This window comes from Zonotrichia leucophrys, chromosome 27, assembly GCF_028769735.1.
Source record: "Zonotrichia leucophrys gambelii isolate GWCS_2022_RI chromosome 27, RI_Zleu_2.0, whole genome shotgun sequence".
Classification (NCBI taxonomy): Eukaryota; Metazoa; Chordata; class Aves; order Passeriformes; family Passerellidae; genus Zonotrichia; species Zonotrichia leucophrys.
Window position 1 is genome coordinate 5,003,159 of NC_088196.1, and position 15,274 is coordinate 5,018,432.

General features: G+C 64.8%; 1 protein-coding gene across 3 annotated transcripts; it reads left to right on the forward strand.

The window, feature by feature from the left end:
- Positions 1-252: 252 nt before the first annotated feature.
- Positions 253-14,841, forward strand: SLC4A1 (solute carrier family 4 member 1 (Diego blood group)). 3 transcript variants are annotated; one of them, XM_064733649.1, is made up of 22 exons: positions 253-292; positions 3,122-3,213; positions 3,320-3,416; positions 4,294-4,363; positions 4,458-4,555; positions 5,633-5,706; positions 5,867-6,044; positions 6,124-6,259; positions 6,460-6,601; positions 6,983-7,052; positions 7,740-7,924; positions 8,747-8,957; positions 9,047-9,250; positions 9,518-9,666; positions 10,091-10,285; positions 10,741-10,908; positions 11,033-11,122; positions 11,228-11,394; positions 11,504-11,757; positions 11,842-12,011; positions 12,200-12,373; positions 13,368-14,841. In XM_064733649.1, exons 2-22 carry the CDS (start codon positions 3,196-3,198, stop codon positions 13,446-13,448), a joined length of 2,931 nt encoding a protein of 976 aa, XP_064589719.1. In that variant the 5' UTR covers positions 253-292; positions 3,122-3,195; the 3' UTR covers positions 13,449-14,841. The 3 variants fall into 3 exon arrangements, with proteins under 3 accessions (XP_064589719.1, XP_064589717.1, XP_064589718.1); XM_064733647.1 differs by lacking the exons at positions 4,294-4,363; positions 4,458-4,555; XM_064733648.1 differs by lacking the exons at positions 253-292; positions 3,122-3,213; positions 3,320-3,416 and having other exon boundaries at positions 4,311-4,363.
- The last annotated feature ends 433 nt before the right edge of the window (positions 14,842-15,274 follow it).

The following is a 15,274-nucleotide window of genomic DNA, read 5'->3' on the forward strand; positions in this document are numbered from 1 at the left end:
CCTGCGGGGGAACCCCGAGGTAAACAAGCTTGGGGGGGGCAGCGGGAGCAGCTCGGGGGTGCCGGGCTGGGTGAGGGATGGACAGGAGGACAGCGGGAGCAGGCGGGGCTCAGCCGGGGCGCAGCTTTTGCAGATGTTGCACCCCGATAACCTTGTTTTTCCGGGGGGCCCGGGGGGGGCCGGCTGAGCCCGAGGGGGGCGAGATTAGGGAGGTGAACGTGACTCAGGCATCGGCGCTCACAGCCCGGGCACCGCACAGAGAGCGCGGCAGGGCCGGCGGAGGCACCCAGGGGTAGGTGCGGGGTCACCTCGGGGTGTCCCTGGGGCTGCCGGGGGGGACACGGGGGGATCTGGGGCTGGGGGGGCACCCTGGGCTGCCCCGGGGGGTGTTGGGGTGGGAGGCGATGCGGGATGGGGGATTTGGGCTCCAATGGGGTCCCAGCAGTGCGGTGTGGATGGCCTGGGATGTGCGGGCTCCGTGCTGAGCCGTACCGGGCACTTTGCGGGATGAGAGATCCCAAATATGCTGCCAGGGATGGTCTGGGATGTACGGACTCCATCGGGAGCCCCGGGGCTGAGCCACGGAGGGAAGCAGCAGCCCCAGGCGGTGTGAAAGGTTCGGGATGCGCTGGCTCCAGACGGAGCCCAGCCAGGAGGCAGGAGGGGTCCCGGCCGTGCCGCAGGGATGCTGTGGGATGTCAGGGCTCCACGGAGCCGCGGGAAGGATCCCGGTGACCGTGCGGGGCTGGCGGGGGATGTGCGGGCTCCGTGCTGAGCCCTGCGCGGCGTTTGGTGCGGGAGGGGCGAGCCCAGCCCTGAGCGTGGCAGGGGATGGATGGACCCCATGGGGCTGTGCCCACTGAGGGGGGACCCCATAGGGCTGTGAGGGGGACCCCATGGCGTTGTACCCACTGAGGGGGACCCCATGGGGCTGTACCCACTGAGGGGGACCCCAGCCGTGCCCTGGCTGCCGGGGGATGTGCGGACCCCACGGGGACGGCGCTGTCGGTGCGGGGGCTGCGGGCTCCATCCCGCACACACCGTGTGGGACAGGAGCCCCGCACCGAGCTCCATCCTGCCGTGCCCGGGGCTCTGCGGGGCAGGGATGCGTTCGGCGGCTCCCGGTGACCTCGCTGCCGGTGCCGCAGCCCCCGCCGGTCCCGGTGCCGCAGCCCGGCCCGGGCGCGGTGGGGCAGAGCGGGTGGAGTGGGGCAGGGGCCGACGCCCGGTGTCGGGCGTTATCAGCGGGGCACAGCCCGGCGCACCGGGCTGATGCAAGAGCCGCCGGAGGGCTGGGGGGGCCGGGGGGGCCCGGGGCAGGCCGGGCTGGGGGCCGGGGGCCGCCGGTGCCGGGGCCAGGCGGGGCAGGAAGGAGACGGCCGAGTCAGAGGCTCGCCGTCCATCCCGTGGCCCCGCCGCGGCTCCCGCGCCCCGCCGGGGATCCCGCGTGGCCCCAGCGGGGATCCCGTGGCCCCCGCGGGGTGTCCGGGACCCCAGCCCGGCTCCCCCAGCCCCGGCCGGGAGCGAGCTCCTGCATCACCCTGGTGAGATCGGGGGGGGCTGGATCCCCCCAAAGCCGCCCATTGCCCTGACCTTGCCCCCGAGCCCCCAGCGGGGTCACCGGGCCGGGGGGGCGGGGGGACGGCCGGAGCCCCTCGGGCCCCCAGGCTCAGGGGTCCCTAGGGGGCGGCTGGAATTGCGGCTTTGGGGGTCCCGGACCCCTCCTCAGAGACTCGGGGCGGGGGCGGGAGGGGAGCAGCGGTGAAGGGGTTACGGGGGGGGCGGGTCCGGAGCCCCCCGGGTCCCTCCGGGGCTGCCCCGGGGGGACCGGGGGGGGGCGCAATGCGTGCAGGGCGCCCCCTGGCGGTTGTGCCGCGGAACAGCCCCGGGGCAGCTGCGGGGGGCATAGGGGACACACAGGGGACACAGAGGACACTCAGGGGATACAGGGGACACTCAGGGGATACAGGGGTCACAGGGGACACACAGGGGTCACAGGGGACACACAGGGGACAAAGGGGACACTCAGGGAATACAGGGGTCAAAGGGGACACACAGAGGACACAGGGGACGCCGGGGTCACAGGGGACACACAGGAGTCACAAGGAACATGCAGGGGACACACAGGGGACACAGGGGATGCAGGGGACACGCAGGGGTCACAGGGGACACAGGTGACACAGGGGACGCAGGGGACACACAGGGGACACACAGGGGACACAGGGGACACAGGGGACACACAGGGGTCAAAGGGGACACACAGAGGACACAGGGGACGCCGGGGTCACAGGGGACACACAGGAGTCACAGGGGGCACACAGGGGACACAGGGGACGCAGGGGACACACAGAGGACACAGGGAACATGCAGGGGACACACAGGGGACACAGGGGACACAGGGAACACAGGGGACACAGGGGGTGCGGGCACTGCGTGCTGCAGGGATCTGGGGGCTGATGGAAGGGCGCCAGAGGGGCCTCCCCAGCTGAGCACCCTGGGTGGATTTGGGGTGCTCACCCCATCCGGGTTTGAGGTGTCCTGTGAGTCCAGCTGTGCCTCAGTTTCCCCCCTTCTCACTCCCACTCTGCCAGGGGCTGGGGCAGTGTGTGGGGGATTTGGGACCCCAGCCCGTGTGTGTGGGACTGTATGGGGCCCTCATACAGGTGCAAGGGGCTGCAGGGGGCTGTGTAGGACCCCAGACACGTGCGTGGGTCTGTACAGGACCCCCACCCACACACGAGAGGGTGGTGTGGGGTCGCAGCCCCTGAGCGTGGGTCCGTACAGGACCCAGCCCCGGCTGTGACCCCGAGCACAGGGCACAGCGTGCGTGGGCACGGGTGGCTCAGGGCACGATGCCACGTCCCTGGTGGGAAGCTCTGCCATGCCCTGACGTCCGTTCCCATCCCGTGTGGCGGCAGGGCAGGGCATGACCTCCCTGGGGACCCCCAAGCCCGGGCCCTCCCAGCCCGTGGGGAGCTGGTTGGGAGGGCAGGGGCTGCGGGAACGGCCACGGGGACAAACAGCCCTTGGTACAAACGCCACCATCCCGGGGGCACCGAGCGATGCCCTGCCTGCTCTCTGCTAACTTGTTCTCTCTCGTTTCCCCGTGCCCGCCCCGCAGAGCGCCGGGTTATGGTGGCACCGGGCTGAGCGCCGGGACGCGCCGAGGCGGCAGCGGGGGCCGAGCCCGGAGCCATGGAGGGGCCTGGCCAGGTAGGGACCCCCCGGCCCCCGCCCCGGCTCCGCCGCTGCGCCCCGGCACGGCCCCGGCACGGCCTCGGCGTGCCCGAGCCTGCTGACCCCTGTCTGTGTCCCGCAGGAGGCCTACGAGGAGGGGATGAGGAGGAGCCTGGACCCCGAAGGCTACGAGGACCCCGGGCTAAAGAGCTCCCACCTGTCGCTGGGCGAGATGAGCAGTGAGTGGCTCTGGGGCGCTGGGGGCACTGGCGGTGTGGGCACCACGGGGCTGGCATTGCATGGGCATCAGTGTCACAGGATGCCAGCACTGCATGGGTGTGGCAGGGCATGAGTACCAGTGTGTCACTGGGTACTGGTGTGGCAGAGGTGACAGCGTTGCATGTGTGACAATGGCATAACACAGGTGACAGCTTTGCAGGGCTGATGGCACCACAGGGGCACTGGCACCCGCTGGGTGCCAGCGTTGCAGGGCCACCAGTGGCTCAAGGTCAGGCGTTCATGGGCAGAGTTTTGTGGGTGCAGCTGTGCAGGGACACCAGCATGGCTCAGGGGCATTGCATGGGCACCAGCAGTGCATGGGCACAGGTGTTTCACGGCTGCCAGCTTCTCATGGGCACGCATGGCTCATTGGCACGGTACTGCATGGGCACCAGCAGTGCATGGACACTGTGTTTCATGGCTGCCAGCTTCTTGTGGGCATGCATGGCACACCAGCACAGCTCTGCATGGGTGCCAGCATGGCGCAGGCACATTGCATGGGTTGCACAGATGAGCTGCATGAGCACAGAGGTCTTGCATGGACGCGTTCCCCTGGTGCCAGCGTGGCAGTGGCAGCGGGGCCAGGCAGGGACACCCCCTCAGGGCAGCGAGTCCCTCTGAGGTGCCACCTCCAGCTGCGGGTGCCCGGAGCAGGGCTGAGCCTGGGGACACCCGAGCTCCTTGAGCCCCCGGGAGGGAGGTGAGGGCAGTGTGGGCACTGGTGCCACACAGCACCCCCTGCCCCAGGCACGGCTGTTTCGGAGCTGCCACCCCGAGGGGGTGTTTGTCACCGTGGGGTGGCACAGACGGGGTAACGCTGCCCCCTGTTCCGCGCAGGGGCCGGCGCTGGCATCGGGTCCCCGCTGCAGGCGTGGAGGGCCAGGGCCGAGGAGATGAATCCCCTGCGGTGAGTGCCCAGGTCGGGGCTGGCACCCGGGGGAGGCTGGGGGCACCCGCGGTGCCCGCGCTGAAGCCCCGTGCCCGCGCTGTGTGTTTTGCAGCCAGTATCTGCCCGGCCGCCGGGGATTTTATGACCTGGACGGGAAGCGGCGCTCGGCCGGGGCCCCCCCGGGCCACCCCAGCCGTGGCGAAGGGCAGCGTGAGTGACCGCGGGGGCCCCGGGGGACAAAGCCCGGCCCCGGCGTCCCCCCCACCCCGAGCTGCCCACCCCCGTGTCCCCCCATCCCGCGTGGGGATTGTCACCCACCCGGGCGTCAGGGCACGCCGCGGGGTGACCGCTGCCACTTGCCCGTAATCGCCCACTGATTGAGGATAAATAAACTCTTTGTTTGGGGTGAGGACAAGAACCACTCGGGGCTGAACGCCGGCTGGCGCCGGGCGGCTCGGTGGCGGTGGCGGCGGGCAGGGACGGGGACACGCTCGTGCCCGCGTGCCAGGGCCAGCACCGTCGGGGACACGGTGCCAGGGGACGCGCCCCATGCCCGCTCCCGAGGGCGCAGCATCCTTGCCCCGGCAGAGCGGGATGCGGCTCCTGCAGCATCGCCCCGCAGGGCGGGTGACACGGCCGGGGACGGCCAGGGGACCGCGGTGGTCCCCGCCGGGGGTGGAGGGACGCGGGGTGAGCCTGTCCCCGCCGTGGGGTGACAGCGGGCGGGCGGGAGCCGCGCTGGTGTTTACTGTCAGCAAAGGAAGTGCTGCGGGATTTACGGTGCACACAGGGCGGCCGCGGGGATCGGTCCCCACGTTATAGGGACGGAGCTGCGGGGACATGGGGAGCGCAGGGGGGGCCGCAGGTAGGCAGGGGACGGGGACGGGGACGCGGCGGGGGTCAGGCTGGCCGGGGATGAGCTGTCCCCGTGTCCCCATTCCGGTGCTCGGTGCTGGGGCTGTGCCATGAGCCCTGTCCTCACCCCGGCTCCGGCATGTCCCCAGGCTGTCACCCTGCCCCAGGGTGGATGTGAGGGACCGAGGTGGGCACCGGCAGGGCGAGAGATGGCAGACTGGCACATCCAGCAAACTCCAGCTGGGCCTGGGGTGGGACAACACGGGGGGCACATCCACAGTGCCCAGCAGGGCTGGGGTGGGGATGATGGACAAGGGGACACGTCCAGGTGACCCCAAAGGGGCTGGGATGGGTGTGATAATAGACACACCTCAAGCAGGGGGTTTGGGCTGGGGCAGGGACTGGCTGACGCCTTGGTGGCTCCACTTGCAGCTGTGTCAGTGGCCGATGTGGACCTGGAGGCAGCAGGGAGCAGGAGGCTCCTGTCCCAGCCGGACAGCCATGAGGTGGGTGCTGCCCCAGGGACCCCCATTGCCTCCCCATTCTGGGGCTGGGTGGGCTGTGGTGACCTTGGGACCAAGCTCACAGGGCACAGAGGGGGATGCTGAGTGTCCTGGGGGTCCCAGTGTGGCCAGGACACGCTGACCCCTCCACCTCTGGCTGCAGGGATACGTGGAGCTGCACGAGCTGGTCCTGGACAATGCAAAGGACTTGTGCTGGATGGAGGCCGGCCACTGGCTCAGCCTGGAGGAGGATTTCCAGGAATCGGGGGACTGGAGCCAGCCCCATCTGTCCTTCCTGACCTACCACAGCCTCCTGGAGATCCGCCGGGCTCTGAGCAAAGGTGGGGACAGCTCCGGGGAGCACCAGGAGGGTGGAGGGGACCCTGTGCTGGCCGGATGGTGACAGTGCTGTCCCCACAGGCGCCATCCTCCTCGACGTGGAGGCCAACTCGCTGCCGGCCATCGTCCACATCCTGCTGGACCAGCTGATCTACGAGGGGCAGATGAAGCCACAGGACAGGGACGATGTCATGAGGACGCTGCTCCTGCGCCACAGGTACGGCCAGGGTGGGGGTCCTGGGGGGTCCTGGGCTCTGGGACCCTCCCCAGTGTGTGCAGGGAGCTGGAGCTTGGCTCTGGGCGGGAGAGCTCTGCCCCTCATCCCTCTTTGGGGGTTCCCGTGCACCCCCGGGGCTGGGGCTGTGCTGGGGAGCAGTTGGGGGCACCGGGATGTGTGACACCCCCCCGTGTCCCCAGCCACCCCACCGAGGACGAGTCGGTGTGGACGATGCCGCCGGCGCTGGTGCAGCGTTCGGGCACCGGCAGGGGCGACGTGGAGCGGCCTCTCCTGAGGGAGCAGCGGCCCACGGAGATGAGCAGGATGGCGGGGAAGGAGCAGGTGAGGGGGGACAGGGGGCTCGGGGGGCGCTGGGGACATTGGGGTGCGGGGCGGAGTGGGAGATGCACACTGGGTGCACACACACTGTGGCACACGCAGGTGCACACGCACACACACACAGGGAACAGTGGGGACATTTTGGGGACAGAAAGGGGACTCAGGAATAGTGGGGGACATGCAGGAAGTGGAGATGAGCACACAGGGAACAGAAGGAGGGACACGGGATAGAGAGGGACGTGCATGGAGAGGGAGATGCAGGGGAACATGCAAGGGGGTGTTGGGTGACACACAGGGGCAGAGCAGGGGGACATGCAGGGTACACAGGGGACCACAGGGGACAGCCAGCAAGGCTGATTCCTGCCCTCCATCTGCCTGCAACAGAGCGGGGTCCCCAAACCCCAACTCCTGGAGACGATCCCAGAGGGTGCTGAGGCCACCCTGGTCCTTGTGGGTGAGTGGTCAGGGGGATGAGGGTGCTGGGTGCTGGGTGCTGGGCACTGGGTGCTGGGTGCCGGGCACTGGGTGCTGGGTGCTGGGCTGGGATCAGGGTGCAGGTGCAGGGTTGGGGTGCAGGGGGAGCTTTGCCATGTGCCCCTTGCTGTGCTCGCTCACACGCTGCTTTTCTTGTGCCTTTTTTGCCTCTCCCCCTCCTCAGCTCTCGCCGCCGCCTGCTGCTGCTCAGCGCTGCTCTCTGGGTTCCTCTCCCCATGTCCCTTGTCCCCATGTCCTCATGCCTCTATGTGCCCTGTGCCCCTGTCCAATTCCTACTCCATGCCCACCATCTGTGTCCGTGTGTCCCTGTGCCCATGTCCCAATGTCCCTGTACTCCCATGCCCCCATCCTGTGTCCATGTGTCCCTGTGCCATGTACCAATGTCCCTGTACTCCCATGCCCACCCATCCGTGTGTCCCTGTGCCCATGTCCCATGCCCCATGTCCCTGTACTTGCATGCCCACTTACCCCTTTGTCCCAGTGCCCTTTGTGCCCCTGTCCCATTCTCCTTGTCCCCTCTGTGTCACCTCGTCTCCATTCCTGATGTCCCCACGTTTTGCTGTCCCCGTGTCTCTGTGCTCCCACGTCCCCTGTGTCCCCGTGCATGCTCCCCCATGATCCCTGTCCCGTCCCATCCTCCCCCCAGGCTGTGCAGCCTTCCTGGAGCAGCCCATGCTGGCCTTTGTGCGCCTGAAGGACGCGGTGACACTGGACGGTGTCCTCGACGTGTCCATCCCCGTCCGCTTCCTCGTCGTGGTGCTGGGGCCCGACACGCCCCAGATCAGCTACCACGAGATCGGCCGTGCCATCGGCACCATGATGTCCGAGAGGGTACGGCCACCACCAGTGCCACCACCCACCCCTGAGCACCTGGGATGCAGCGTGTCCCCCTGTGCCATGTCCCCTCTGATCCCTGTGTTCCCAAGACTCCGTGTCCTCCCCTCCCTGTGTCCCCTCATCCCCAAGCTCTGGGGTGTCCCCACCTCCCGTGTCCTGGGGTGTCCCCGTATCCCCCTTGCCCCGTGTCCCCTTTTCACCAAGCCCTGGGGTGTCCCCACATCCCCCCTGATCCCCGTGTCCCCGTGCCTCTGTGGTGTCATGCCCCTGTCCCCAAGACTCTGTGTCCTCACCTCCCTGTGTCCCCTTATCCCCAAGCCCTGGGGTGTCCCCATGTCCCCCTCTCCCCATGTCCCCTTATCCCCAAGCTCTGTGTCCCCTTGTTCCCAAGCCCTGTGTCCCTTATTCCCAAGCCCTGGGGTGTCCCTACGTCCTCCCCCTCTCCGTGTCCCCTTATCCCAAGCCCTGGGGTGACCCCACGTCCCCCTAACCCCATGTCCCCTTATCCCCAAGCCCTGTGTCCCCTTATCCCCAAGCCCTGGGGTGTCCCCTTATCCCCCTCTCCCTGTGTCCCCTTATCCCCAAGCCCTGTGTCCCCTTATCCCCAAGCCCTGTGTCCCCTTATCCCCAAGCCCTGGGGTGTCCCCCTATACCCCCTCACCCCGTGTCCCCTTATCCCCAAGCTCTGGGGTGTCCCCATGTCCCTCTCTCCCCGTGTCCCCTTATCCCCAAGCCCTGGGGCGTCCCCACGTCCCCCTCACCCGTGTCCCGTGGTGACACCCACCACGGCTCAGTCCCCTCCCCGTGTCCCCGCAGGTGTTCCGCCGGGACGCGTACCTGGCCGAGGGCCGGCAGGAGCTGCTGCGGGCCGTGGAGGATTTCCTGGACGCCAGCATCGTCCTGCCGCCCACCGAGGCCCCCAGCGAGCCGCTGCTCCGAGCCCTGGTGCCGCTGCAGCGGGAGCTGCTCCGACGGCGCTACCAACCCCTGGAGAGGCTGCACATCGGGGACTTCCTAAAGGATCTGGGTACGGCAGGGACCCCCGCAATCCCCTGTGCCCGGTGGGACCCCCTCCTTGGACACGGGGTCCCTCATGGGCGCCTGGTGTGTCCCCAGGGAAGGACGAGGCGGCTGCGGAGGATGACGACCCCCTGCGCAGGACGGGGCGCCCCTTTGGGGGGCTGGTGCGGGACATCCGCCGCCGCTACCCCAAATACCTCAGCGACATCAAGGACGCGCTCAACCCCCAGTGCCTGGCCGCCGTCATCTTCATCTACTTCGCGGCGCTGTCCCCCGCCATCACCTTCGGGGGCTTGCTGGGTAATGGGGGGACAGGCTGGGGACGCTTCTGGGGATGTCCCCCCAGCTAGGCATGGGGCTGGGGGCATCTCTGCCCAGGGGGGTTCTTCCCCCCAATCCCAGTGCTGAGAGGTGTGGGCACAGCGCTGTCCCCCCAGCTGGGCGTGGGGCTGGGGGTGTCTCTGCCCATGGGGATGCTCTTCCCCTCAATCCCGGTGCCCAGAGGTGTGGGATGGGGGCACAGCCCTGTCCCCCCAGCCCGGCACCCACCAGCTCGGCTCCCACCAGGTGAGAAGACCAAGGGGATGATGGGGGTGTCGGAGCTGCTCATCTCCACCTGTGTGCAGTGCGTGCTCTTCAGCCTCCTCAGCGCCCAGCCCCTCCTCGTCGTCGGCTTCTCGGGACCCCTCCTGGTCTTTGAGGAAGCCTTTTACTCGGTGGGTGCCCTCTGTGTGCCCCTCAGCTGTCCCCACTGCCAGCCTGGGGTGTCCCCATCAGCCCTGGCACAGGAACAGGGACGGGGATGGGGATGGGGATGGGGACAGGGACAGGGACAGGGACAGGACAGGGATGGGGACAGGGACAGGGACAGGGACAGGGACAGGGACAGGGTGCAGCTGTGTGGGGGATGGCACATGAAGGTGATGCCACCCATGTGATGACCCAGGGGTGAGCTCACACAGGTAGGGCCACCCAGGTGCTGGCCCTGGGGTGATGTGACACCAGGTGGGTGATGCCAACCAGCTGCCCCCGTGTGGGTGACACCCTAGGGGGGTTCCCAGGCAGGGTGGGTGACCCCACAGGGGTCCAGCCCAGCTGGGTGCCCACACCCTGACAGGGTTGTGCCCTCTGGCTCCCCAGTTCTGCAGCAGCAATGGCCTGGAGTACATCGTGGGACGGGTCTGGATCGGGTTCTGGCTGATCCTGCTGGTGCTGGTGGTGGTGGCGTGCGAGGGCAGCTTCCTGGTGCGCTACCTGTCCCGCTACACGCAGGAGATCTTCTCCTTCCTCATCTCCCTCATCTTCATCTTCGAGACCTTCTCCAAGCTGGTCACGGTGAGGAACACGGGGGTCCCACGGTGAGGGACGTGGGGGTCCCACGGTGGGGGGCTGCAGATTGTGGTTATCACCCAGGTTTCCATGGAAACAGTGGGATGCAGGAGAGGGATGCAGTCTCCTGGTGCTGCCTCCCCTTTTCCAGGTGTTTCCCAGCTCATGAGCCCCTTCCAGTGCTGACTGTGCTGTGATCCTCTGATCCACGCTTCTCTCTGCAGAGGGATTTTGGGGCACACTTGTCCATCCCCACCGTACCACCCAGCCCTTGCTCTGTGCCCACTTCCAAAACCACAAAAACACTCCCTGCTCAATCTGTGCTGAGCTCTCAGCCTCTCCCAGCCCCTGGTTCCCATCCTGAACCCACCTGGAAGGTGCCACAGGGCTCCCACCGTGGCAGGGGGGTGCAGGGCATCCCCATCCCCACTCTCCCTCACCCTCTCCTCTTCCCTCCCCAGATTTTCAAGCAACACCCACTGAAGAGGGTGTACGACGTGCAGGCTGAGGTGCAGCCCGGGGTGCCCGAGCCCAACACGGCGCTGCTGTCCCTGGTGCTCATGGCTGGCACCTTCTTCCTGGCCTACTTCCTCCGCGTGTTCAAGAACAGCTCCTTCCTGCCCGGCAAGGTGAGGGTCCCCCTGCGCTCAGGGGGGGGCAAAATCTGGGGGTTCAGTGGCTGTTCCTGCAGAAGAAGGGCAGTGGGACCCCCGGGCTGGGGGGCCCTGCAGGTTTCTCATGCTGTCCCCACAGGTGCGGCGCCTGATCGGGGACTTTGGTGTGCCCATTTCCATCTTCATCATGGCACTGGCTGATTTCTTCATCAACGACACCTACACCCAGGTCTGGGAGGGCAGGGCTGGGGGGAAAGGGTGTCCCCACATGGGGACACGGGGCTGGGTGTCCCTGTGTCCCACCCCTCACTGTCCCATCTCTGCTCCCCTCCAGAAACTCAGCGTCCCCAAAGGGCTGCAGGTCACCAATGCCACCGCCCGGGGCTGGTTCATCGACCCCATGGGGATCAACACCTCCTTCCCCATCTGGATGATGTTTGCCTCCGTGATTCCCGCCCTTCTGGTCTTCATCCTCATCTTCCTCGAGACACAGATCACCACGTGAGGACGGGGATATGGGCAGGGGAGGGCTGTGGGGTGCCTGGCGGGTTGGGGATGGAGGGGACCCCTCCTGGCATTGTGTCACCAACTGCTCCCTGTGTCCCCACAGCCTCATTGTCAGCAAGCCTGAGAGGAAGCTGGTGAAGGGCACCGGCTTCCACCTGGACCTGCTGCTGATCGTGGCCATGGGGGGGCTGGCAGCCCTCTTTGGCATGCCCTGGCTCAGCGCCACCACCGTGCGCACCATCACTCACGCCAACGCCCTCACCATCATGAGCAAGACCTCGGCCCCGGGCGGGAAACCCCAGATCCTGGAGGTCAAGGAGCAGCGCATCAGCGGCCTGCTGGTGGCTGTGCTCATTGGTGAGCTGGGCAGGGCTCCCCAGATGGGCACCGAGGGTCGGGGGTCCCCAGGGACTCTCCCCAACCTCTCCTTCTCCCCCACAGGTGTCTCCATCCTGATGGAGCCCATCCTGAAGTACATCCCCCTGGCCGTGCTCTTTGGCATCTTCCTCTACATGGGGGTCACCTCCCTCTTTGGCATCCAGCTCTTTGACCGCATCCTGCTCCTGCTGAAGCCCCCCAAGTACCACCCTGATGAGCCCTATGTCACCAGGGTGAGTGGGCTGTGGGTTTGGGGTGTCCTGGGGCTCCCCAGAGAGCCAACTCCTCCTTCAGCACTGCTGGGTGGGACCCTGCACTGCTCCCCCAGCAGCCAACACCCCACAAAGGGTGTGGGACACTGTCCCTGTCCTCAATGTGGGACACTGTCCCTGTCCTCAACCCTCTGCTCCTCGTCCCACAGGTGAAGACTTGGAGGATGCACCTCTTCACCTTCACCCAGATCGTTTTCCTCGTGGTGCTGTGGGTGGTGAAGTCCACGCCGGCCTCGCTGGCTCTGCCCTTTGTCCTCATCCTCACCGTGCCCCTGCGGCGCTTCCTGCTGCCCAAGATCTTCCGGGACATCGAGCTCAAATGTGTACGCAGCCCTGGCACTGCCAGCCCAGTGCCAGCCCCACCTCTCTCCCTGCTCCTGCTCCCGTCCTCATCTCCATTTCTGCCTTATTCCTGTCCCTGTTCTCCTCCCCATCCCCATCTCCATCTCTATCCTCTCTCTGTCCCCATCTCTGTCACCATCTGCATCCTTCATTCCCACCCATGTCCCCATCCCTGCCCCATCCTTGTCCCTATCCTATTCCTTTCCCCAGCTTCATCCCAGCCCCTCCATCATCTCCAGCCCCATCAGTGTCCCTGTCCCATTCCTGTCCCCATCAGTGTCCCTGTCCTCAATCCTGTCCCCATCCCATTCCTCAGCCTCATCCCAGCTCCTATTCCCACACTAGCCCCATCAGTGTCCCTGTCCCATTCCTGTCCCCATCAGTGTCCCTGTCCTCAATCCTGTCCCCATCCCTGTCCCCAATCCTTATCCCAGCCCCTATTCCCATGCCAGCCCTTCCCTCCATTTCCATACCTGTCCTCCTCAGTGTCCCTGTCCCACTCCTGTCCTCATCAGTGTCTGTGTCCTATTCCTGTCCCCATCAATGTCCCTGTCCTCCCTCCTGTCCCCATTCCTGTCCTCATCCCAGCCCCTACTCCCACATCAGCCCTGTCAGTGTCCCTGTCCCCATCAGTGTCCCTGTCCCACTCCTGTCCCCATCAGTGTCCCTGTCCCAGTCCTGTCCCCATCAGTGTCCCTGTCCCATTCCTGTCCCCATCCGTGTCCCTGTCCCATTCCTGTCCCCATCCCTGTCCCACTCCTGTCCCCATCCCTGTCCCTGAGCCACTCCTATCCCCATCCCTGTCCCTGTCCCCATTCCTGTCCCTGTCCCACTCCTGTCCCCATCAGTGTCCCTGTCCCATTCCTGTCCCATTCCTGTCCCCATTCCTGTCCCTGTCCCATTCCTGTCCCCATCCCTGTCCCTGTCCCACTCCTGTCCCCATCCCGTCCCCCTCACGGCCTCTCCTCCCCGCAGCTGGACGCAGATGACGCCGTGGTGACCTTTGACGAGGCAGAGGGGACAGATGTGTACAACGAGGTGCAGATGCCCAGCTAAGGGCCCCCCCAGCGCCCCCCCAGCCCCGCTGCCATCTGCACTGCTGCCATCCTGAGGCCACCGGGCCACCAACAAGGACTGGGGACACAGTCCCCACCTGCCCACCCTTGGGAATGGAGCTTTTTTTTTTTTGTTTTTCCCTTTTTTTTTTTTGGGTCTATTTTTAAAAGGATTTTGGATGATGTGATCTCACCCCCACTTTGCTGCCTGCTGGGGAAGGGGCTGGGCTGGCCAGGCCCCATGTGCCACCCGTTGCAAGGTGGATGTGTCACTGTCCTGTCCCCAAGGCCACCACCAGCGTGGGAAAGAGCTGGAGGAAGACCCTGGAGGGAGGAGGAGGAAGGCAGGGACAGAGATACAGCAGGATGGGCTCCTCCCACCATCCTCCTCCTCCTCAGGGAGCCCCCCCAGCCCAGCCCCTCTCCCCAGATGAACTTTGAACAAGCTGGGACAGACCCATCACCATGTGGAGCCTTTTTGCCATTTTCTCCATCAATATCTCCACAAGATCGTGGCAGCTGCTCCACTGCACTCCCAGCACATCCCAGATCCAGGGTGTAAATAGCCCAGCAAGGGGGTTTATACATTTACAATGAAAACAATCATGCTTAAAATGCACAGAAAAATACTTCAAATTATGCTGATGCTTCTGCAGGTAGAATTCACTTAGAGCCAAGCAAAAATTAAAAAAAAAAAGCTGAAAAAATACCTCAAAAATAGAAAAAAAGAAGAAAAAAACTAAAAAAAAAAGTAGCTGCAAGGAGTGATCTGTATATTTGATGCTACTGGGGGGGTTTGTAATTTATTTTTCAGGCTGGTTGTGCCCCCACTGCAGTGGGGTCAAGTGCGTGTGTGTATATACTAGAGAATGATAGCAAAACCTAGAATTTTCTAGAAAAGATGATTTTAAAGAATCCTGGTCAGGGCCTAAACTCTATGGACCAGTCTGGCAGCGTCATTTAACTGATAAGTTAGTCTTAATTAGTTAATTAGTCCTCTTTATTTTTATAGCGTTTCAGGTAAATCCATGTAGGTTTTCCTTGATTTTTCCCTTGCTTGCTCACCGTGTCTTGCCCCATTTCCCTTGGGATTGCTCCAAGGGATCCCCCAATCCTGCCAGGGCTGATTCTGCTCCAAGGGTTGGATGTGACCAAGGGTGCAGAGCACCAGATCAGGCTCCAAATTTGCTCCTTTTTGCATAAATCAGAGTAGGGGACCTCAAAATCAGCGTTGGGGGGTGGGAAGGGGCAGCCACATCCAGGGCTGTGCTGCCTCACGTTTGGGTTGGTTTAGTTTTATTAATTACGTGTCTGAAATAAAAATGTTTTGATCTTTGGGGGTTTCTCCTTCCCTTCCCCACACCTCTGTATCGGGCTTTAATAAACAAATTAATAAAACCAGAAAGGAAATGGGGGTTTTCTTTCCAGCTGGGAATTGTCTGGGATGGAGCCTTAATTCCCCCGCAAAGGAGAATTAATTGGGGGATTGGGAATATCCTGATCCCCGTTCCAGGGGGATTGGGAATATCCTGATCCCCATTCCAGGGGGATTGGGAATATCCTGATCCCTATTCCAGGGGGATTGGGAATATCCTGATCCCTGTTCCAGGGGGATTGGGAATATCCTGATCCCCGTTCCAGGGGGATTGGGAATATCCTGATCCCCGTTCCAGTGGGGATTGGGAATACCCCCGTTCCAGGGGGATTGGGAATATCCTGATCCCCATTCCAGAGGGATTGGGAATATCCTGATCCCCATTCCAGGGGGATTGGGAATATCCTGATCCCCATTCCAGAGGGATTGGGAATATCCTGATCCCCATTCCA